A 24,626-nucleotide genomic window follows, 5' to 3' on the forward strand; every position below is an offset into this window, starting at 1 on the left:
AGCTCGTGCGTGTGGAGGAGAGGCACTCAATGCTTGCAGCATCCTCACTTTCCCCGCCTCCTCCCACGTGTTGCGCGCGGCGTCCCCATTCCGGGTCCCGATCCTCCCCGACCAGGATCTCCTTCACTTACCCAGTCTCAGGACGGGGATGCTTAAGCCATTGGCCAGCGGTGGTCGGGGGATTGTCGGGTACCTTCCGGAGGCCACGACTGTGGGCACAAGAGGGGCTCCCTGGCCTACTGACCTTTCGCCTCTCTGCCTCTGCATCCCAGCGGGAAAGTACGTGGTCAAATCAAGACCCCCGACTCTCGGCTCTAAGACTACATCCCCACCCCCCCCAGTTAGTCGTAAAGTGCAGTAAAGGCGCCGGCGTTTTGCGGCAGCGTATGTGAGGCCGGCGGCGTGGGTCTATACTCACTGTGAATCCGCAGCTTCGGCCGCTTCCTCAGCGCCAACGTCACGGTTAGGAATTTAGAGAAGATTGAGACAGCTGCGGTTTTTTTCAACGGGTAACTGGCTGCGCCAAGTTTGGGTAAAGAGTGAGAAAGCGCGTGAGGGTTGTTTAAAGCACTTTACTACAACCGTTAATTAAGAGGTGTGGAATAAGATTCTCAAACCTCACTTCGTGTCTCTTGAGTGAGACACGTCACTCCTCTTTGCGCTATTTTGGATTATATCCTCGTGTTCATCACTGTATTTTAGGAATCCTTAGTGCAGCTGACACTTGTCTTTTTTGTTTGCTTCGTCCTGCAGTATCTCTCTCCTTGGTGTTTGAAATGCTTTACCTGATCGGCTTGGGCCTGGGAGATGCCAAGGACATCACAGTCAAGGGCCTGGAAGTTGTAAGGCGCTGCAGGAGAGTGTATTTGGAATCCTACACCTCAGTCTTGACTGTAGGGAAGGAAGCCCTGGTAGGTGCTTAAGGTTCTCCAGCCTTCTGGAAAGATAGCTGTCTAACATCTGATTTTCATTATAATAAGCAGAACGATTTTCAAGGCTGCTTATTTAATCCCTTTAAAATACACTCCCTGCATTTAAAGGCTCTGAGGAGCACAAGAATGGACACCATACACCAAGGAAGTGACTTGGAGAATGAAGTGTGCTTTGTCCCACTTCAGAATCTAATGTATGGCTTTCTCCAGTAAATCGAAAAGGAAGGTTATTTTACACCCCTGGGAATAGTTATCAGAATCCCTTATTTCATGAGATAGCCAAGAAATCCTTCCTGAGTTGAGTGCTAATGAGGTGCTGACGCAGCCTTAATGAGTTGGGTATATATTCAGAAAGCTGAAACCTTCCCCACTTTGAAGTATTTCCATAGGGAATGGTAATCACCTTTCTTTATGATTTCCAGAGAGATATTACCTTTAAATCCACATCTCCCAATAGGGCTTAGACCCATACACTTGTACGTATTTAGTGAGTATGGAGACTAAATAACCATAGGATTTGTTGGAGTATCATACATTTAGCTGGCTCTCCTTAAGGGCTCAGTAAATTTCAAAAGAAGGGCCAAGTTCAGGTATATTATCAAACTCCAAGTAAAATGGGATTTCCTTAACAAAGAGATTTATGGACATGTTATGGAAAGAGGGAGAGGATTTTAGAATTGTCTTGTCTACATGAGGATCTTCCAAACAAAGAGGTGACCAGAGAAGTTCAGGTATTTTGGCCTCTCAGTCTCACAACTTGAGAATTCTGAAGGTCTCAGTTACTTTAAAATTTTTAGGAAGGAATTAAGTCCTGCTACTTGAATTGGCCATGCATTGAAATAAAAGTTATGTCTATGTCTAATGACTGTTAGGGAGAAACCAAAATAACTTAAGTTCAAGATGATGGAAATATTCTTCTCTAGTCAGTGATTAAGAAAAACTAGAATGAACCTGAAAATCATGTAAGAGTAGAGACAGATAACAGCTTTTTAGGATAAGGTGTTAGAGCATTGCATAGAGGAAGGTTTGGACTTAGATGCCCCTCCTAGCTCTCCCACATGTGACCTTGGACAAGTCCCTTAACTTTGGTTTCTTAAAGTGTAAAATGGGACGAAAGTGTTCAGAAATGGTAGTCGTAATGGACATATTTCTAAACTCTCCAGGAACCTGAATTTCTTTGTTTTTCAAATGGAGATAATAACCACATTGGAGGATTATATAGGGTTTTGTTAAGTTACTCTAGTGAAAGTGTTTAGTAAATTTTTAGTGTTTGCCAAATGTTAATTTTGGTTGTTACAGTTTTTTTAAATATTTTTTTTTTCAAAAACTTACCGGTAGAGTTATTACTTACAAAGTCAAGGTCTGGGGCTAGGCCCAACCTCATCTAGAGGTAAATTATTTGTATTTTGTTACGGTGCTAGAATATCTCTTCCTCCACAATAGTAATTGCTAACATTTATGGAACACTTAACTGTGCACTGTTTAAAATGCTTTACATGTAAAATCATGGGATTATTGTCTAATTACTTTTCTCATTTTACCAGGCATTCTGTATTGAGGTCCGCCACTCTTGACCTCTACTGTGTCTCTGTATTCTTAGAGATAGTTAATATGTATATAAAGTATAATTGTCACAAAATTTCATTGGTCTTCCTCCATGACCTCCTCCACGTTCTCAGTTCATGTTCTTCCCTGAGCATCTTGCCATACAACAGCTGCCTTACATGAATCCTTTTGGAATAAAATAAGGTATAAATAAATAAATTCATGCCTTATATTGCCCAGTAAAATCTCAGAGCCACTTTCTCTTCAACCAGTTCCTTTCTCCTTTCCTTCTCTCCTGTTTTATCTTTCTTTTTTAAACAAATTGATTTGAAAAAAATGTGGCATGTGCTTACCCACCTATATATACAATCTGGTCTCAGTAACTATAGATAACTACTGCACAGTGAAAAAAAAAAGATTGGAAAAATCCATTTTCTACAATGGACGTGTGCTTTCTTTTAACGATAATCACAAAATGATAATACTTTGTAAAACACATGCACAGGTGCTGCTAAAGAAGTCTGTAATTTATCTGCTCTTTTATTGAAAGCTGCTTTCAAATTGTCAAACAGGAAGTATTATCTGTATGTTTTCTATTCAAAAGTTAATCTTGAGTTGGTAAATTTAGGAAAGAATTTTGGATTTGGTATATATAATCTGAATTTCTTCGGGTATGTTCTGTGGACAAATTTTGATCTTATTTGCCTAGTTGGTCTAACACACATCTGCATTATATAAACAAGTATAGGCAATGATCTTTGTGCTTGAATGGTTCATGATTCATTTGTATTATACCCTGAATAGCTTAAGTAATAATAGGAGATTTAAGTAACAATTCATGACAGCAGTGGATGGGAGCAACTGTAAATTCATATTTGTGGGAAGAACCTAGATGTTCTTATCCAAACCAGCACTCATACTTTCACCAGTGAAGTCGTATAAGCTGTCACAAATGTTAAATAATTACTAAATAATAATTACAATTGGCATGAGAGAGATCACTTCAAGCTGTGGCTCCCCGGGAATGCTGTGGAAAAGATGGAATTTGAGCTATATTTTAAAATGATGCATTTCAACTAAAAAATTTTTTTACATCATGGTCCAAATAAAAAATGATAATATTTGTAAAGCACTGCAGGGTAAACGGAGGAAGCTGCTCATGGCCAGAGGGGACTAACTCCAGGACTCCAGCTTCCCTACAGAAAGTGGAGGGGACCACTGGTCTTTACCTCTCTACACCTCATTTGCAGCAGATTTGTGAAGTTCTGCTTCTCCCAGCTCTATGACCTTGGACAGTCATTTAACTTTATGCTTCTGTTTCTTATGTGTAAAATGGAGATAAAAATAATACCTATTTCATAGATTGTGGTAGGTTAATTGCCACTAAACAGTATGACCTACAAGGCTAGGGGGTTATGTATGTCCTGTTCACCATTGTCTCGCAATACCAAGCATTGAGTTTGGCATGGAGGATGTGCATAAAAATTTTTTGGTGAATGAGTGAATAAATAAATAAGTGGATAAATAAATAAGTGGATAATAAACAATGTCTTATTTCTTTCTCTTTCCTTTTTTAGATTTTTTTTTTTCAAGAGGGCCAGGTGTTTGATTATTTTGGGATGTTTGTGTGCTTCTCTTTAAAGAAGATTTTTAAAATAAACATTCTGTTGTCTTAATTAGACAGATAATGAAATGTTTCTTATGTTAGGGGAAGTGATAAATTTGGAATGATGCGTGGTAAGAATTCTTGAGAGTGTTTTTTTTTTTAAGATCATTTATAAAATCTGGGATAAGTTTATTGCTTGCAATAAGCTAGTGGTATGACTTTTAGTCCTTAAGAAATATTTAAAAATTTAGAAAAGGCCATTGCTTGCTTCAGTTTCCAGTAAACATGGGTATGTTCTCTTAGACATGTCACATATGAATGTTCTGCAATATTTAAGTTTTCTGGTTTCATAAAACCAAAGTAAAGCACATGAAATTAATGATCACAAGAAAACACATGACGAAGTGAAAATAAAGAGCGTTTTTCTTCTGTAAAAACACCATTGTTACATCCCAAAGTAATCTAGGCAGAGAATGAGGATATATTCGCAGGGACCCCTGGGGAACTGGAGAAGAATGTGGAAATGTTGGACTTCCCCACCTGGATTGTTACTGGTGTTCTCGCAAACGTTGAGGACTGACAGTTTGGTAGGATGAGCCCTCAATCTTGGGGCGTACCCTTGTGAAGCTTGTTGCTGCAAAGGAGAGGCTGAGCCTACTTAAAATTGTGCCTAAGAATCTACCCTAGAGAACCTCTTTGTTGTGCAGATGTGGCGCTCTCTCTCTCTCTCTCTCAGCCCACGCAGCAGGTGAACTCACTGCCCTCCCCCCTGGGACTTGACTCCCAGGGGTATAAATCTCCCTGGCAATGTGGGACATGACTCCTGAGGATGAGCTTGGGCCCAGCATCATAGGATTGAGAAAATCTCTTTGACCAAAAGAGGGAAGTGAAATGAAACAAAGTTTCAGTGGCTGAGAGGTTTCAAATGGAGTCGAGAGGTCACTCTGGAGGGCATTCTTATGCACTGTATAGATATCCCTTTTTAGTTTTTAGTGTATTGGAATAGCTAGAAGGAAATACCTCAAAATGTTGAACTGCAGCCCAGTAGCCTTGATTCTTGAAGACAATTGCCTAACTATGTAGCTTGCAGGGTGTGACTGTGATTGTGAAAACCTCGTGGCTCACACTCCCTTTATCCAGTGTATGGACAGATGAGTAGAAAAATGGGGACAAAAACTAAATGAAAAATAGGTTGGGATGGGGGAGATGGAATGTTTTGGGTGTTCTTTTTTACTTTTATTTTTATTTATTTTTTTGGAGTAAGAAAAATGTTCAGAAGTTGATTCTGGTGATGAATGTACAACTATATGATGGTACTCTGAATAGTTGTACACTGTGGATGACTGGAGGGTATGTGAATATATCTCAGTAAAACTGTATTAAAAAACACCATTGTTAGTATGGAGTTTTGAAACATTTTCTCTTGAGAAGGTATGAAGAGAAGAGGAAGGGATCTTTTACATAATTGAGAGAGATTCTAGTTGAGTATTAGGAAATAATCATCAGAGTCGAAACTGTAGCCTTTATTTTTGGATGCTTTATCATTTGTTAACTTACTCATTTGTTTGACAAATATTGTCCAGATACTCCTACTACAGCAGTCCTTAAAACTTTTAATGAATAAAGCAGACTTCTCTGTATATAAGAAATAGCATAATTTATCTATGCATTCACTTTTACCATATTTGAATTACAGATTACTCCACAGGAAATCGGTTATCCAATTCATGATCTTGCATAATAGCTTATACTTGTAATTACGACCACTAACACAGTAGCTCACTGTTTATACTTACATCCTACCACTCCAGTTAAGGTCTGCCTACTGGGTTTGTTCTCTAGATTTGAATTTCAGGGGATTAATCCACAAAGCAATGTGTATGGAGGCTTGCTATATATTTAGAATTCTTTTATCCCCCTTACCTTTTTAGCAGGAACTAGGAAATGCAGTTTTAAATGTCTTTCCTGGAATTACATAGGAATGCTTGCTGGTTCTGTAAACAGCTCAATCTTAATTTTCTCTTATTACTCAGTGAAGCTGCCTTTGCCTTTTATGTTAGCCAGGGTCCCATAGATTTTACCATAGAAGATTTAATAAAACCTGAATTGTGAAGTGTGTTTAAAATTATTGTTTAATAATGTGTCATCATGCTTCTAAAATAAGGCTCATATGTATATACTCTGTCCATCCTATAATGTTCTGCCTGGTCTGTAAGAACTAAATTTAGAGGTAGATTTAAAATGCAAAAAGCTTCAGATGTTAAGATGTCTGCCTCCTCTTGGGATATTAAGATAGCCCCAAAGACAGAGTTTAATTGCAACATGTTGTAGAGTGGTAGCTCATTGATGAGTTGTATTCAATGATCTGTGTTTGGCTGCTTGCCAAGATTTGCACAAGCCTCAGACAAAGATTGTTTTGTGTGTGTGTGTTGAAGTGGTCACCTGCTAGCTCTTATTTTGGTATTGCATTTGAATCTTTAGGAAGAGTTTTATGGAAGAAAATTGATTCTTGCTGATAGAGAAGAAGTTGAACAAGAAGCAGATAATATTTTGAAGGATGCTGATACCAGTGATGTTGCGTTTCTTGTGGTTGGTGATCCATTTGGGTAAGCCAAAACAGATATTATGAGTTTTAATTTTTTTTTAAGCAATAAGAATTATTTTATTACATTTAAACCTTCTTTTATCTGCCAAGTCCTTATAAAGGACTCTGCTTACCTAGGATCTGTCTAAAATTTTGTAGTTTAAACTTTCATTATCTTTGAGTTTATTAAGAAAACTGCTCCGTAAAGTTGTCATCATATCACTACATTAGTTATCAAGTATCAATGCTGAAGTTTGTGTCATTGGTTCTGCTGTTCTTTCATAAGGTCACTTAGGACATTAAAGGACTTTTAACTAGCATTGTTAGTATTACATTGTCAAAATGTATATAGTATTACATTATACTATGTACAAAATATTATATACAAAACGTATAAGTATTACATTATCAAAAGTCATACTTTAATTTGCTATAAATAATTATAAGCATCTGCTGCTTCCTTTGTCCTAGACTTTTTTTTTTTTTAATCATCTAATATTTGGCAATACTGCTGTCACTTTACTTGCCTTGAATTTATTTGTTTATTAAGCTCCTGATTTCAAATCTTACACCCTTTGGGAGCTCTGGTCTTCCCCATTACCGGAAAGATGGGCTTCTACTTGACCAGTCAAGCATCATCAATCTTTAATGTCAAGCCAAACGGAAGAGTTCTTTGTCACCAGCTGTTGACCCGAGATTTATGTCACAGATTTAAGGAACATAAAGACAGCTAAATCACTGTGAGCCCACCACCAAGAATGTTTTTCAAAAGAATAGAATTACATGTGCGTGTGTTTGTCAAGAAGAAAGTAGTTTATATCGATATGAGGTGTCAGGGATTGTGTATCATTACTATACTTGGTTTTAAATGACATTGGATAGTCACACACTATAATATATTTAAATAGCTTGTTTTTTCTGCCATTTTCTGTAAAAGTCAGGCTTCCTCCAAATTAGCAGTACCTGTCTTCCTTTTCTAGACCAGAGGGTAGTAAAATAAATTAAAGGTTATGAAAATCCTATATTGAAAATGTCTTAGGACTCTGGTAGGATTTTCTTATCAAACTGACTCATTCTGCCTAAAACGCATGTTTTCTACGTGACGCTTTCCTATACCAAACTCCTTGACTTGTTGGTACCACAGTTCTTATAGTCACCTAGAGAGAGATCTCAGAGACACTGTTGGCTTTCATGGTACCAATTCAATAACAAGGTCCAGTAAATCCGTGTTACTCAAAGTGTGGTTTCCAGACTGGTGTCAGCCCACAAGCTGTTACCAGTCCATGATGAGATACGTACAGAAATTGAGAGTGAGCATTTAGAAACTTATAGCAATTTTAAACAATAATTTTTTGTCTGTTGAATCTGATAATAAAAAAATTGGTACTTATATTTTCTTTTTCTAATTCATTTTTATTGCATTTTTACAAAACTATTTTTTCCATGACAGTTTAGAATTTTAGAAAAAAAATTGGCCTTTCACTGCAGATTGTTCGTACTTTAGAAAAAAATTGGCTTTTCACTGCAGATTGTAAAGCACTGCTGTAGACTTGTTTTGCCAAGTTTTTCCTATCCTTTTATTCCTTTCTGGTCTGACTGCCACCATTCTACCAAATTCAAGTTATTATTATTATAATCCTGATCTAATGTAGAAGGCTTTTGCCTGATCAATGTACAGAGTCTTAACTCATTATTCATGCTGTGGTCAAATTTATATTTGTAAAACCCCAGTTCAAAAATCTTAACCAGGGCTCATAATTGAAAACTATTAGCTTTAAAAAGATGGGACATTAAAAACTGTCCAATCTGCCCTTCTTCCTTACGTCTTTCCACTCTTGTATTAAAGCCCACACTTACGCCACCCTGTTTGCTTTTCTCTGATCTGCATGCTTTCTGGACCTCACACCTTTGTTCAAATTGTTTCCTTCATTTGTAATGCCTTTTCCCCTATCTCTGAATCTCAGAAGTCTACCCATCTTCCAAACCACAGCTCAAACATAACATTCTCCATGATGTATTCTCTAATTACCCCAACCAGAAGTTACATCTCCTCTTAACTGGTGACATATATTATCATGTTAGTTTTCATATAGTGCCTTAGAGTATATTTTTTTAATGTGTATATATACTCTTGCTTTAGATTTGTTGGCTGTCCCCAGCTTCTTTTGCAATAGTTGGCATTTAGTAGACATTAGTTAAATATTAATTGAAAGAGTTGTTGAGTATTATTTTTTTCCAAGGTCACAAAGGAAGACCAGGCATGTTTTGGACTGACATTATCCATTCCACAAATGTTCTTTCAACACCTGTCTTGTGACAGGCATTCCTTTGTGTATACACTGGATGGTAAAACAGGGCTTAAAGTTGGATGAGGGAAGCTGACAAACAAAGAAAAAAATATTAAATGTTAATAAACCTGTAAAGGAAAAGGTAGGGAATAATAGGAAGACTTATTTATATAGGATCATAGGGAAAAGCCTTGCAGTAGTGGTACTATTTAAGCATATACTTGAAGAATGAAAAGGCATAGCGAGAGGAAAGAGTATTCTAAGCAGAGGTAACAGAAAGAATGTGTCAAAGAAACTGAAAGACCAGGGTGTCTGGAGCATAGTGAGTGAGAGAGAAAGGGGCATGAAAAAGAGTTTAGAGGTGGGCAGGAGCCAGTCCGTTTAGGGACTCGAGGGAGGTAGTACTCATTTTAAGTACAGTGATAAATCTTTTGATGATTTTAAGCAGGAATGAATCACAATCTGATTGACGTTTTTGAAAGACCACTCTTTTAATAAATTTTAGAAAGGCAAGAGTGATTTTGTTAGAGGAGAGAAAAGGGCAGGCTAGGATGTATATACTTGCCATGATGGAATCAGGTATTTCCTTCTGGCTATTCTGATTGATAACACTAGAAACTAAAAAGAAGTATCTATATAATGAGTCAGTAGTCCTAATCATTTGTCCAATCCGAATCTCTCAGTTACACCTCTTCCTTCTCATTTGATCATTCTCTCAATCTTTCAGGGATACCTGAGCAATGACCGTTTTAGGTTTTTTCTGCTGGAAAGGTGTGTTGACCTTCTGGGATAGAGAAATGCAAGTGGTTGATGTTCTTGGAGAGACTGGTACCTATGGGTTTCAGGGCTTATCTGGCATAGGAGCAATCTTGAGGCCCTAAGTTTCTGGAAAAATAAACTTACTGAGTAATACATTTAGAGTCTTAGATAGAGCCCAGGGTATTCTTTAGGGTTTTCAAGAATACTTTAACCCTAAATTCTTAAGGAAGATAATTAAAAGTATTGCTTAAGTCAGTTGATGTAAGTTTTGTCTTTGCCCTTTTATCCAGGTTATTAATAATTAATAATTAATAATATTAATATTCCAGGAAGTTAATCATATAAAGAATGTAAATGCCTAAAAAAAAAATACTGCAACAGTATGTCTGACTCAGTCACTTGAGAGATGACAGTTTTAAACATTCTATATTCCCATAAGGAGGAATTGAACAGGTTCTTTGTTAAACTCTTTCTCATGATGGTTCTGTTTTGTTATTCCATTCTGTATTTCAATATGCTAAGTAACTGAAGTGATAATTCATATAAATAAATGTAAATATGTTTAATAATAAATGAAAAATAATTTTTTAGCCTTATATTATGTGCCTTTTCCCTCATGACATACACAGAAATGTCCCATTATTCATCTGTCTCCTGTGTCCTAAAGTAGGTCATTTAATTGCCTCCATTCCATGTATTTCATTTGAACGGTGTTTGGCACCTGGTAGTTGTTCAATAAATGTCAGCCATTGTTATCATTAGACCATTTTATTCTCCACTATAAATAAAGCTGCCATGTACAGATTAGTGTAAATGATCTTTCCCTTTCCTCCTACTTCCCTGTCCTACATTTTGGATTGTTTCCTTATGGTAAGATTTGAGATCAGAAAATCAAAAGGTGTAGACACTTTTATGTTCTAGCACATAAAGCATATTGTCAAATTACTTTTCAAAAGGATTGTACAAAATTACAGTGCTTCCAGTAGTTCATGAGAACAAGATTTTCACCATCATCTTAAACATTAGTGGATTTCCGTATCACCAGCCTTATCTTTGTCAAATATGGTGGTACTATATTCACAAGCAAATATTATTATAAAACAAAATTGAAAATAAACATACCAAGTCCTATACATTCAAATGTGTCAGCTTTATTTGATTGATTCCATTGATCAAATCATTTTTGGACCTCTTCTTTTGAATTTGCCTTTAGAGCAGTTTCAAGTAACAGGCACATTATTGAGACAGATTTATTACTATATTTGGGCACATGTCTCTAATCAAAATCATATTGATATGTGTGTGTATTTATACACATACCTGTTCCCAGTTACCTTGAATGCAGCATTTTCATGAGCTATAGACTGGAAAGAATGCTTAATTTTAATACAATGGCTTAAGCCCATGTTTCAAATCATTTTTTTCTTTTTCATGAAACAATATGAACTTGGTAATCATGATGATAAAATACCAATTTTATCACAATTTTTCATAGCAGAAATCTAAGGGGATTACTTAATCACATTTATGGCAGTTTTCACGAAATTAAATCACTTTGCCAGGTCATTAAAATCTTATGGTACACCAACCACATCTGGTCATTTAAATGAACTGTGATAGAGTTATGATTTTAAACCAATTTTCCTTTCTGCTCATCAATTTAGATAACCCACCGAATGACTAATTCAGTTTTTCTTTATCCTTTTATAAGAGTCTTTATCTCTTTTGAAGGTGATATTAAAAACATTCTTTACAACTGGCATTCATATCATTTTTAAAAGCTTACTCTAAATCATATTAATGATTGTTTTTCATACTAGTTTTTATTTTATGTGTGTGATTAAAAACAGTCTTCCCTGGTGGGCATTTGTTAATCTGTATTTAACTGCCTTATGGGGTGAAAGCCCTTGATCTTCCTACTTAGTATGCATTGACCAGTTGACAGGTTCCCCTTGTTTGTATGTAGTTTCTCAAACATGCTAATGTTGCTTTCCCCAGTGGGGGCTGGAGTTTTCATCCAAAGGGAAAAAGGCCTTTAATAATGTAGTTCTCAATTGATGTGGGGTTACATTTCACAGTATCCATATTTATATTTACATATATTCTCTCTCCACCACGGTCTCCCTAATTAGAGTCATTTATATTTATCTACCAAAAAAGGAAAGGCAACAGGCAGAATACATAAACACACACACACATATATATGTATATACACAGTAACCATACTGAAAACAGTATAAAGAAAATGATGCTAGACAAATGTAAAATTCAGCTAGGATTATATCAGATAGAACTCTAATATAAAGACTAAAGATTGACAAGTCTTGAAAATGTTCTGTAAATAGAGCAGAAATAAAGGAGAGGTCTAGTTGTGCCATAATTTAGAACTCTAGAGCAGTGTTTTTGTGGTTCAGGGACCTCAGGGTGTTCCTGAGACCTTTTCATTGGGTACAGAGGTTAAAACTATTTTTACAATAAAAGATGATGTTATTTTTCTTTCTTTCATTCTCTTATGAATTTACCATGGATTTTTCCAAAGGCTATGTGATGGGTAATACTGCAACGGATTGAATATTAAAGCAGATAGGAGAATTCAGATTCTTCTTTTGAGCCAGACATTAAAGAGGTTTGCAAAAATTTAAAACTACCACTTTTCTTGCTTTTTATTTGTTTTTTCTTGTTTTGCTTTGGAAAATGCAGTTATTTTTCATAGAAAATGTTATTGTTGCTATGTAATAGATTTATTATTTTTTAATGAATTATTTTTTTTTAAATTTCTGTTTAATTTTGAATCCAGTAAATATCAATAGGTTAACCCATGTAAACAAACTTTTGGGTGTAATTTTAAGAGTTTAAAATTTGACCCTGAGAACAAAAGTTTGAGAATTGCTGTTCAAAAGGGTTAAGTTGCTGAATTTATGATCCAAAGATGTCTTTTGCAGGTATTAACAAGACAAAAAGAGCAAGTGAAACTTTCCTTTTTCAATAGCTGCCAAGGCTGCTTTAAGTGTTAGAATTGCAATTCAGTATGGTGAAGAGCATGTGTAGTCTTAACACTTTTCTAACGAAAAAGCTCAGATAAAAGCTTTGTGCAGATGTGTAGCAGAATTTGAGGAAAAGTGGGGCTTTTGACCTGTTGATTGACTTGAACTTATGAAATATTGTAATTTTACTGTCTTAAAAAATTGTACCTTCAGTTACTTGAACCTGATTTTTCTCTCTGAAGGGCTACAACACACAGTGATCTTGTTCTGAGAGCAACAAAGCTGGGAATACCTTATCGAGTTATTCACAATGCTTCCATAATGAATGCTGTAGGCTGCTGCGGTTTACAGGTAATGCTATAAAGATGGGTGTTTTTAATGGAATTAAGCAAAAATTTTTATTTTTTACTGATTGTGAGTAGATTTTATTGTATTTCATCAAATATAAGTCATACTATTATTTTATTTTTAAACTGTTTTACAGTTACTTGTGTTATTTTTTTTCATTGGAATAGACCATTGAGATTTAGCTAGAGAGAGATTTTAATCTTATATCCAACTTGTGCCTACATAAAAAGGAAAATGAAGCTAATTAAATTGGATAAATATTCCTAAAACCTTTTTATATTCTTCCCAATGACTTGCTTGGCATTCTTGAGGCCACTTTTTTTCCACACAGTGTTTTCTTCTGTACTATTAAGAGCATTGTGATGTAGCATTTCATAAAAGAATTTATAGAAGAGTTAAAATGTAGTGATACTCGGCTATTAAGCCAGCTTTGCAATTGCTGATGGTAATGCAACAATGCTGATTCTGAGGGGTTAAAAGACTGCTCCCCAACTGTTGCCAAGATTTCCTTCCAAGCTGCTGACATTCATTTTCCGAGTTTAATTCTTGTGTTCTGATGTTTGTACTTGCATAATCCATAATAGCTTTGACTACTGACTGTCACACAGGGGTTTTGAGATGTCATTGACTGTAAAGAAACATTCTTATTGTGGATATGTTATAATAGGAAAAAATGTGTGTTTTAGAAATTATGAAAGACAGTACTCCCCAGTATTTTTTCTTGAAATGCATAATTTAAAATAGATATTTACAGCAAGGAGATGTATTAGCATTACACACTAATGGTGTGTCTAGCTTTAGAAAGACCTACATTTTCTGTATTACTAGGAAGAGTAGCTCAATTTAATTGGCTAATTCTGGCTGGTTTATCTTAGAAATATTTCCTTTGATTGTGAAGAACCAGAGTAAAAATAAACAATTCCCCTTTCAAAATTTACCACTTGGCTCTTAGTTAATTTGCAGTGGCATAGATTTTGCTACTAATGCATATTTTAAAAAAAATTTCATATTAAAAAAAAATTGCCAGTTCAAGTCTTTTTTTTTTTTTTTTACACTTGAAACCCTTTTGAACATTTCTGGTTTGGAATAAATTGAATGTTATTCATAGAACCATAAATTGTTATTGCTACAAAGAATGCTAGAGAGCTGTTGATGCTTAGTTTCACTGATGGAGAAAATGAGGCCAAAGGTATTCCCAAGTTCATTCAGCTGGTTAATGGCAAAGATGGGGTTAAAAACCAAGTCTCTTGATTCCTATTCTAACATTCTTTCCTCTAGACAATGCTACATTTTAAGACTTGATGATTGCCAGGAGAAAGGAGATGAAGGGGGAAATAAATTATCGTGTGATAGGCAAGATACGTAAATCTTAAGCTAAAGGAATATATTTTTCATATTGGCCTTAATTTTATTCTGGAGAGGAAACTTAACTCTCTTTCTATCATATTTTGCTCTAAATTGTAATTATCTAAAGTTTCTTGCTTTTTTTTAAGCTTTTTATTTTAATGATCTTTATCTTCATGCCATGTAAATCTGTTATCCGGACTGGCTAGAACGAAACCTAGTGTGACCCTCTGGGTTTTCCTTCTGATCTTTTACACTGTTAGATATGTCAGATATGATTGTTCTCGTGTATAAAATGGATGAAAGTATTTGAAAGAGAATTTACTGTAAGAATTGACAAATTGTTTCCTTATTAACTCTTAGGAGTATGTCCACGTGTGCATTTACTTCCATAAATGTTTTAACTCATTTTTCAAAAATATTTAGCTTTCTCAGAGATTTGTATGGGATTTCTCTAAGCAGCCACAAAGTATTTTTCCTCCATCTTGGTTTTATTATCTAATCTGTATGAAATGACTGACTACTTGTGTAAAAACAGGAAGTGCCCTTCTAGGTTCTGCCTTAGGTAGTGATGCAATCTTTATGAGGGTATAGTTCTTATATGACCCAAGTTATTCATATCCCAGAAGAAAGAGATAATTATTGATTCCTTTGCTACAGTTTTCCAAAATAAAGGCATTAGAAAAAAATAATATGCATGACATACTTAAATTTAAAAATGCATGTATGAATATCCTGCATAATGCAAAAACTTCGGCAAAGTCCCCTCCCTTAGACTATCGGTTTATAACAGCTGATGTTTTTCTATTTACTATTTAGACTGGCATTTATGGGAAAAACAATTACCTACACTGGTGGTTCTCAGACTTTGGCATTCATTATAAACACCTGGATGGCTTTTAAAACAAAGATTGCCAATTCAGTGGGTCTGGGGTAGAATCCTAGAATTTGCTTTTCAAACAGCTTCACAGGTGATCCTGATGGTACATGTTCCACACTTTGAGAACTACCTGTCTAGATAAATAAAAAGTTTCTTAGAAAGTGAAAGAAGTATGTTATCTTTCCTTTAGCATGGCAGGATTGAAAATGTAGATTTTAGTTCCCAGAAGTATGCTTGCTAAATGTAGAATATTAACAGGTTATCTTCCCATGCTGTCTTGCTCAATCTTTTAAGAGGGAAGTGGGCATCACTTTCGAAAGACATTCTGTCATCTCTGTGAAAGTGTTGTCCCATGCTGAGAAAAAGAACTAGCCATCAAGTTATTGAACAGAAGTGATAGTGTGGGTGCTGTGGCAGACCTGAATAGTAGTATATGCTTTCCAACATCTTTCCCTTAAAATAAAGAGTAGCAATATGTAACTCAAACCCTAGAAATGGGCAAAAAACTTTAAACTATCAGGTTATCAACCCCTATTGAATTATCCTGTTGTGTGTGTGTGGTTTTTTTTTTTTTTTTTAATTTTCTAAAGAAGCAGCATAGGTTTCAGAATTGACCAATGCATGTTTTTCATTAACTTTGTAGTTTATTAACCAACAGAAGACTCTTGATTATTAGTATTTTTGAATGCAAGTAGTTGTATAGACTAACACTTCCGTAAGTTAAAATGCATTCATAACTACATGTAAATATAGATACAACCAATTGAAATGTATTCTATTATAGGTATGCCATTATTGCATGTAATGAATGACTTCAGAGTTCATCATAAAATTTCCTGCCACAAACACCATATTCCTAATGGTAGTTTTCCTTACAAAATGAAAAGTATATTAGAGGCTGCCAAGTTAGACATTGTTAAGAGGAATAGTGATTCATTCATTCATCAGATACTTGTTGTTTGCCTCCTGAGTGCTCTTGGATACAGTGATAAACCTGACCACAAGGTCCCTTCCATCAAGGAGCTTACATTCTAGTGTAAGGGAGAGGCATTAAACAAATAAGAAATGAAATAATCAGGTAGTGCTAAGTATAAGAAATCAAGTAGACTAATATAGTAGAGAATGGCTAGGTGACTACTGTAGTTGAGTGGTCAGACGAGGCATTTAAGATCAGAAATGAATCAAGAAGGAACTAGCATGCATATTCTAGTCAGAGGTAATAGATAGTGCAAAGGCCCTAATGTAGGAATGAGTTTGGCTTGGTAAAGTAACCAAAAAAAAAAAAAAAAAATTCTTGTTGGAGCATAGCAGACAAGGGGAAGAATCATCTTAGGTCAGATAGTTTGGTAGTGATCACCAGGCTATCTAGTTCGACAGCAGGACCTTGGATTTTTTTCTAAGTGACATAGACTGTCATTGGAAGGTTTTAAGCAATGCATATACTTGATCTGATAAATATTTTTTAAAAGATCTCTCTGGCCAGTGTTTGCAATTAGATTACTGCCTGGCAAGATCAGGAGTGGGAAAACCAATTAGGAGGCTGTTTTAGTAGCTTAGAGGAGAGATGGGATGGCTTGGACTGCATGGGGAGAGTAGGGTGTAAGACGAGTTTGGAGCAGTTTCTATTAAGAGAATAGAGATTTAGGGAGATAAAGAGAGCCATTTCTATTAAGGAGCAGTTTCTATTAAGAGAATAGAGATTTAGGGAGATAAAGAGAGCCATTTCTGCTTTACTGATAGACTTAGGAAAGAAATGACCTCTACAGGCTAATGGGTCCTTTCCCACCATCTCCACTGCTACAGTATTATGGTCCTTACCCCCACAAACTTGTCCATGAGGCTGGACCTTTCTGTCACCATTGCTCAATTGTCTTCCTGCTTTGGTTTGTTTATTACAATAACTTGTCACTTCCACAGCAGTTGCTTCTTGGCACTAAGAGCCTTACACCAATCTTCATGTGCTTTCAGAACCAATATCAATCGTGAAATTGATTGTATAGAAGAGTATGATTAGGTTTATCATACTCCAACACTCTTAAGGGCATGGATGCTGTCCTGAAGTCTCTTATGCAGAATTAGTCCTGGCATAGATATTAATTTAAGTACCATGTATGTTCAATGAAAGAAGCCAGATACAGAAGACCACATATTGGAGGAGTCCATTATATTAAATGTCCAGAAAAGACAAATCTATAGAGACAGAAAGTAATTTAGTGGTTGCCTAGGGCTAGAGATGAGAACAGGGAATGGGCATGAGGATCTTATTGGGGTGATGAAAATGTTGTAAAACTGAATCTAGTGATGGCTGCACAACTTGGTAGATTTACTAAAAATCATTGAATTTTATACTGGAAGTGGGTGAATATAAAGATATGTAAATTATACTTTATTAAAGTGTTTTTTTTTTTTTTTTAAGAATTACAAGAAGTTTGCCAAATAGACAAAAGGACATATGACGTTCTAGCAGAGAGAGAAGCACATGCAAATGCAGAGAGTTGGGGAAGCATTTTTGAGACCCTGTAAGGTGGTATTACAGAAACACACACCCACAAATACATACATACATTTATACCACAGAAACCTTGGCTACCTAGGGAGTCAGTTAATACAAGACTTTATATGTTGAGTAAAATTGGTAGAGGAAAAATATAATGGAAAATGTTTAGAATTTAACTGCAAATTAAAAGATCATGGTTTTACTATTTGTTCAGGCATTAACTAAGGAGTCATCTTACAAGAGGTGGGGATGGGGCAAGGGTGAGGAGGGAGATTGGACGAGATCAGTGGTTTTCAAACGGCGTCGCAGTCTATGAAGATGCTTTAGGGATTCTACAGATAGTGAAGACTTTATACCAAAATATTGAAGAGCTCAATATTTGTATTACAAATAAAAATATTTTGTATTTTACTTTTCATTACAAAAAAAAAATACAGTGTCTTTAACTGTATTATGTTCTGTTTAGGGGTTGGTTCATTTGGAAAAAAATATTTGACACTAAAGGGAATGAAAATTATTAAACTAGAGAAGCTGTAATTTCTTTGAGTCCTATAGATTTGGCAGTTAAAAAGCCAACTTGTTCTACAACTTTTAGCAAAAGTTTCCTTGGCCAATATGTGTTAGTTACTCAGATTTTCATTGGATAAATTTTAGGAGTATTTTTCATAATTAAAATATTGGTTCTAATCCATATGCTCTAAAATCATGTTGTTTGAAATTTCCAAGTAACAGGTATTTCTTAACACTTGTATTATTCTGGCATTTGCAGATTTTTCCAATCCATTCATTTGTCTAGATCCAGGCAAGTTGGTTGTGATTAGACATTTCTGAAAATGTAAGTTTGTTGAATAAATTCATCAATCTTAACAAATCAGGGATTTTTTTCAGTACACAAAAGACAGAACAAAGTTCTTCTTTTCTTGAATTCTCTGGGTTTAACATTTCTGTAAAAACATTTAGCAGCAGTGCTTCCGTTGGCATTGTTTCTGCTTTAGAAGAACTATTTTTTAAAATAACACTTTTCCTCAATAATAAATGTCATATGTACTCATTGTAGAAAATTAGGAAAATGCAACAAGTATAAAGAAAAAAGTTAAAAAAGATCCAGGGTCCTACCACCCAGAGGTAATCACAGTTAATATTTTGATACAGTCTTTTTCAGTCTTTATATTCAACACATACTATGTGTACAATTACCTGAACTTTATAGACCAAACAAAAATAAGACTAGAGTGTAATTCTAAAATACTGTCTTTGCATGGTATTAATTATATATTATTGTTGTGTGATATAATACACTGATTCTTCTTTACAAATTTGGTGACTAAGATGATTTTCAGACATGAAAAAGCAGATAAATGAGACAGTTCCATGAAATGAAGTAGCAATGACTTCTGGATAAAAACAGCATTATCAGTTGTGGCTGACTTCAGGGGAAAGGTTGTATAATTTCTCATTATTATGAAATGCTTCCACTCTCTCTGGGTGTTGCGTGAGTGACCTTGAGTTTTGCCATATGTTCCTCTGTTTATATAATACATTTCTTCTTTGGAAAAATGTATATTAATTTCAAAAAATAACAACTCATTTCCTTCCTTTTTTCATACCATAACACCCTCATGGTGGTAATCAGCATTGTTGACCTTGTAATAGTTTGTAAGCATTAAATTGTTTTCATTGTCATCCAGTGACTAAGGCAGAAACTAAGGCCTAGCTTAGTACAAAGAACACTAAATTGGATAATAAGAATATCAGAGCTCTACATTACTAAGTTCTCTATTCATTTAGCCATTTAGGAATTATTTTTGACCAGTTACTTACAAATCATGAGCATATTAAAAATTTCTTCCCTCCTTTCCATTTCTTTTACTGTTTCTAACCATTATTTAAATAGCTACCTTGCTGTCATTCTCTTCCACTTCATAGTTTTCTTTCTGAATTGTATATCAGATTGTGTCACTTTTCTACTCAGACAACTCTGGTAAATCCCCATCTTATACAGAGTGTATATGTATAGGTTTATATCTTTACCTCACGTAAACTTTTTGACTTACTTATCTTCACATCTTCCATAACATTTTATTACAGTGCCATGCACTTAATATGCAACAAATACTTGCTGAGTTGAATTGTGTAATTATTTATTTATTTATTTCTCATTCCCCTACCCTAGACTTTGCTCTTGTCTTTGGAATTGTAGGCTTTAAAGTGTAAGTCTTTCATTTAATTCATACGTGGATTCTCTCCTCTATGTGTAAGAACATAAACCTTTTAATGCCTCTGTCTGCATAGTCATTCAACTTTAACTATATACCTAGTGTATGGCCATGTGCATAAGCTTTCTTAGTGTCAGCAAAAGTCAATGTTAAGAAAAATAAGATTAAAAAAAAAAAACTGCCACATGATTGGTGTTGGTATAGAAAGAGAAAACTAGTAATTTATAATCATGCAAATGCAGAGTGATTATGTGGTTTTATGGTACAGTTTTGGCTACTCTGCTAGTTCAGCTTTTGTTCACCTCACAAATGTAACTGTTAACACTTAACAGATGTATATAGATGTTAAATCTATACACAGATATATGTATATCCTTATTTAGGATATACCTCTATGTAGGATACATGAAGCTTAATAGAGTCCTTAGCAAGTTAAATTTATACTTTTCTGTATGCATAGCACATTATTTTTTAACTTGAAAACTACAAAATATTTTTATTTGTAATACAAAATAAATCATTCACGCCTATTTATAAAATGAAGTTTAACAAATCATTTGTGCTCTTGAAAGCTTTTATAATACTACCTTCATTGAAATTGACCTTTCAGTAATCATATACTATTCAACAATTTATTTAAAACACTTTCTGCTTCCATCAATATGTTATCCACTATTTAATATTAAATATATTAGAAAATATTGCCCCTTTCCTCAAAAAATTGATATTCCATGTAATGAGACAAAGTATATCTTTAAAAGCAACCTGGACACAGCAAATCTGTATTCAAAAATTCAATTCCATCAACTGTTTATTGAATTTTATCATGTTTAAGAAATGCTAGATATTGTAAGGGATAAGAGTCAAATAAGAAATAAGTCTCTTTAAGGAACATACTATTAATTAAAAGCCATACACTGATAATATAAGGTAAAGTGCAGTTTATAGCACACAAGCAGTATACAGTATATGCAAAAATGTAAGATATATGTTTGTTGTTATAGGAATTCCAGAGAGGGGGAAATGTTTATGAGTTTAGTCATGAAAGACTTCTTACAAGTTGTAAAACTTAAGGAAGTATCTCAGGCAATTGATTGGGGGAAATTAGGATAGTTATTGTCCATTTATTTTGGTAGGGAGTCACAGCCCTTAATATTTATTTATATGTTCCCAGAATAACAGAGGTTGCTGTGATGAAAATTAATGTGAGCTACAAGTCTCTGATTTGGGTGAAGCCAAATGATGAACCGCCAGTTCTAAAAGAATTTTAAACTTAATCTAGTGACATCAAGATGGCCCTAGGTTCTTGAACAGAAGGGAGAAGGTAAAACAGCAGAGTTCTAAGAAGGTTAATATGGTTGGATTGGAACAGATGAGTGGTGTGGCTGTACTAAGAAAGAAGAGATTACTTTTCTCTGAGAACACCTGGGAAAATTGACTTCAAGGAAAAGATGGTGTTTGAACTTAGTCTTGAATGAGAGAGAGGATTTGAGTAGACAGTGATGGAGGCTATAGCATTCTAGGCACAAAAACAGATGAACAACATGGGGGAGGAGGGGAATATAGGACATATATGAAGGAACAACTTGCTTGGTTCCTGAAGTGGATATTGGGAAATCGTAGCCAGTTTCACAGGGCCAAGGCCAAGGAATCTGTACTGAATTGGATAAGAATAATGAACCATTGAATTTTTGTTTTGAAATAAAGTTTGATTTATTGAGAAGCTGCAAAGACAATAAAGAAAGTTCTTTTATACCCTCCACCCACTTTCCTCTAATTTTAACATCTTATATAACTGTGCTACATTTGTTAAAATTAACAAATCAACATTGGCAAGATACTACTAACAAAATTACAGATTTTATTCCGATTTCACTCATTTTTCCACTACTGTCTTTTTTCTGTTCCAGAATATAATCCAGGATACCATGTTGCATTTAGTAATCGTTATCTCCTTGGTCTGATCTCTGAGAGTTTCTCAGTCTTTCCTTGTTTTTCCTGACCCTGACAATTTTAAGGAGTTCTGGTTAGGTGTTGGGTAGAATGTCCTTCAGTTTGGATGTCTGATGTTTTCTCTTGGTTAGACTGGAGTTTTGGGTTTTGTGAAAGATTACTAATCAAAGACTTAATGTGCCCTTCTCATCACATCATATCATGGATTATGTGTTGTCGATAGGTCTTTAACCTTAATCACTTGATTGAGGTGGTGTCTGTCAGGTTTCTCCACTGTAAAATTAATATTTTCCCCTTTCCATACTCTATTTTTAAAAAAGTCATTAAGTCCAGCTTGCACGCAAGGTGAGGGAGCTAAACTCCACCATCTGGTGGAGGAGGTATCTGCATAAATTATCTGGAATTCTTCTGTAAGGAAGACTTGTCCCTTTTTCCCCATTTATTTATTTATTCGGTTATTTATTTCAGTATGGGCTTATGGATTTTATTCTTTGAGTTATAATTCAATACTATCATTTATTTTATTGTTAAAATTGTTCATTTGAACATCAGGAGCTCTTCAAGTTAGGTACCTGTATCCTTTTGAAATTCCTCCATCCTATTCATGTTTTTTAAAGTGAAGGCTGATGTTTATATTGGCAAGTTGAAGAATGTGCTTTCAGGTTAATATGGCAGGGATTTTGAGGATGGATTGGGGGAGGAAATACTATTGGCAGAAAGGTAAGTTAGGAGACTATTAAGGTAGTTCAGGCAAGTGTTCTTGAGGGCTTGAACTAAGGTGGTGGGAAAAGAATTGATACATTTCTAGTAACTTTTAAAGCTGGAAATTGACAGGAATTGGCTTTGGTAAGATGTCAGGAATTAGAGAGGCATGTTAGAAGCAAGTCAGGTGTTTTTAGCTAGTTTTAGAGAATTGCTTAATGCCATTCTAACTATTGCCCAAGACTTCCCAACTTTGTGACTTTGTTCGTACAATCTCATTCTTCCCCCATACTCAACATCCCGTCTAAATTTTATTCATCCTTTAAGGTCCAGCTCATGTGCTATCTCCTCAGAAGTCAATTTTTGTCTTAAGTGGGGTATGTACTGAGTTCTTATACTACTTATAGTCTGCATCTCACAATCATTTAATAATTATTATTGACTACCTAATACTTATCTTTCATCTTTCCTCACAATAACTGGATAGTGACTTATATGTAAGAAATGGATAATTTTGAGTTGAGTTTTCGTGTATCTTCAATAGATAAGATATGATCCAAGATCAAATTAGGCAAACTGCCCTTTCTATAAGTTACTCCAGGTTAAAAAAAAAAAAAAAAAAGGGTTTATTATTTACCTACTGTTTCTAAGAAGACAGCTGGTTTTGTAGTCTTTAAATTTAGATTTGCATCAGAGCAATGTTTTGGTGAAAAATAATCACAGTACATTAGGCTTACATTATAAGTCAGTTCAATACTTAGGCTTCTGCAACCTCAGTTCTGGTTACTGGATCGTTTTGCTTCAGTTTCTTTTTATAGTTTACTGGTAGATCCTTGAATTGTGAAACACAAAGTACTGGTACTTCTGTTCTTTGAGGTACTGACATCTAAATGGTGAAACTGTTTGCATAATGTTCCAGGATTCATTGAAGAAGCTTGCACCATAGCCACAGGAACAGTCACAGTTTATAAATCAGGGTCCTAGAAAGCAGTGCTTCTTTGAGGTTTTTTTTAATCCCCCAAATTAGACAATTCAAAGGGCTTTTACACAGAATGCTTCAGTTAGTGATTATGTGTGACTAGCATCTCAATTCTGTTTTAAATTTCCTCTTCCTTTTGGAGTGAAGAACTTAGAACTTAGTTATTAACTTCCATGACTGTTTTTCCATTATTCATAAAATTTTAAGACTGTTTAAAGTATTTATATAATGTCATATATAATTTTCTTTAACTTTAATCATTTTTCGTTGATGTTATTCATGAAATAATGTTAGTATTTCAAATTTAACCAGGATGCCAAAAATTCTTTTTAGAATGTAAACTGTTGAATTTGTCAGAATTACATCGTAAATGTAGTTTCAAATATTTGGTAATGTTTTTGAGCTTGCTCCGATAAGGAAGCAGTTGGATTCTAGCAGGACACACCATTTTAGAATATCTTCATATCTTATTATAAATATCACCATTATTATATCATCAAGTCTCTAACATTTATTGAATCTTTCCTATGTGCAGGACATACTAGGCACTCTATATGCTTTATATCACTTAATCTTTAAAACCTGCGTTATTAGATTTATAGTTATTATCCTCATTTTGCAGGGAGTTTCCTCCCGAGTGTTAGGAAGGTTACATGACTTGTCCGTGATCACCCAACTGGGAAGAACCAAGGCCATGACTCCAGATTCTTTCCCTACAGCATGAGGTACCAGTGAGACTGTGTGAGGGCAGAGCTCTGATTGCTTGTCCCCTCATACCTGTGCCTAGCATAATGTCTGGCACATAGTGGATATCAGTAATATTTGTTGGACATATATACCTCTTATAGGACAATAAAAATAACATTTATACAGTGCTCAGTATGTGCCTAGCTACTCTTCAAAGCCATTTATATGAATTCATATAATCTTCCTGGCAATCTATGAGAGTGCTTTTATTACCCCCAATTTATAGATGCAGAAATTGAGGCATGTATATGTTAAGAAACTT

At 34.9% G+C, this 24,626-nt stretch overlaps 1 protein-coding gene across 3 annotated transcripts in view; it reads left to right on the forward strand.

Moving 5' to 3' along the window:
- Positions 1 to 85: 85 nt before the first annotated feature.
- Positions 86 to 24,626, forward strand: part of DPH5 (diphthamide biosynthesis 5) — a 46,914-nt gene continuing 22,373 nt past the window's right edge. Inside the window, exons 1-4 of one of the 3 annotated variants that reach the window (XM_037826522.1) lie at positions 86 to 279; positions 754 to 911; positions 6,565 to 6,689; positions 12,941 to 13,049. In XM_037826522.1, the coding sequence (XP_037682450.1) occupies positions 777 to 911; positions 6,565 to 6,689; positions 12,941 to 13,049 (369 nt within the window). In that variant the 5' untranslated portion in view covers positions 86 to 279; positions 754 to 776. Of the gene's footprint in view, positions 280 to 396; positions 533 to 753; positions 912 to 6,564; positions 6,690 to 12,940; positions 13,050 to 24,626 lie in introns of those variants that run through there. The other 2 variants (XM_037826523.1, XM_037826525.1) reach the window with 2 other exon arrangements.

This window comes from Choloepus didactylus, chromosome 2 (genome assembly GCF_015220235.1).
Source record: "Choloepus didactylus isolate mChoDid1 chromosome 2, mChoDid1.pri, whole genome shotgun sequence".
Taxonomy (NCBI): Eukaryota; Metazoa; Chordata; class Mammalia; order Pilosa; family Megalonychidae; genus Choloepus; species Choloepus didactylus.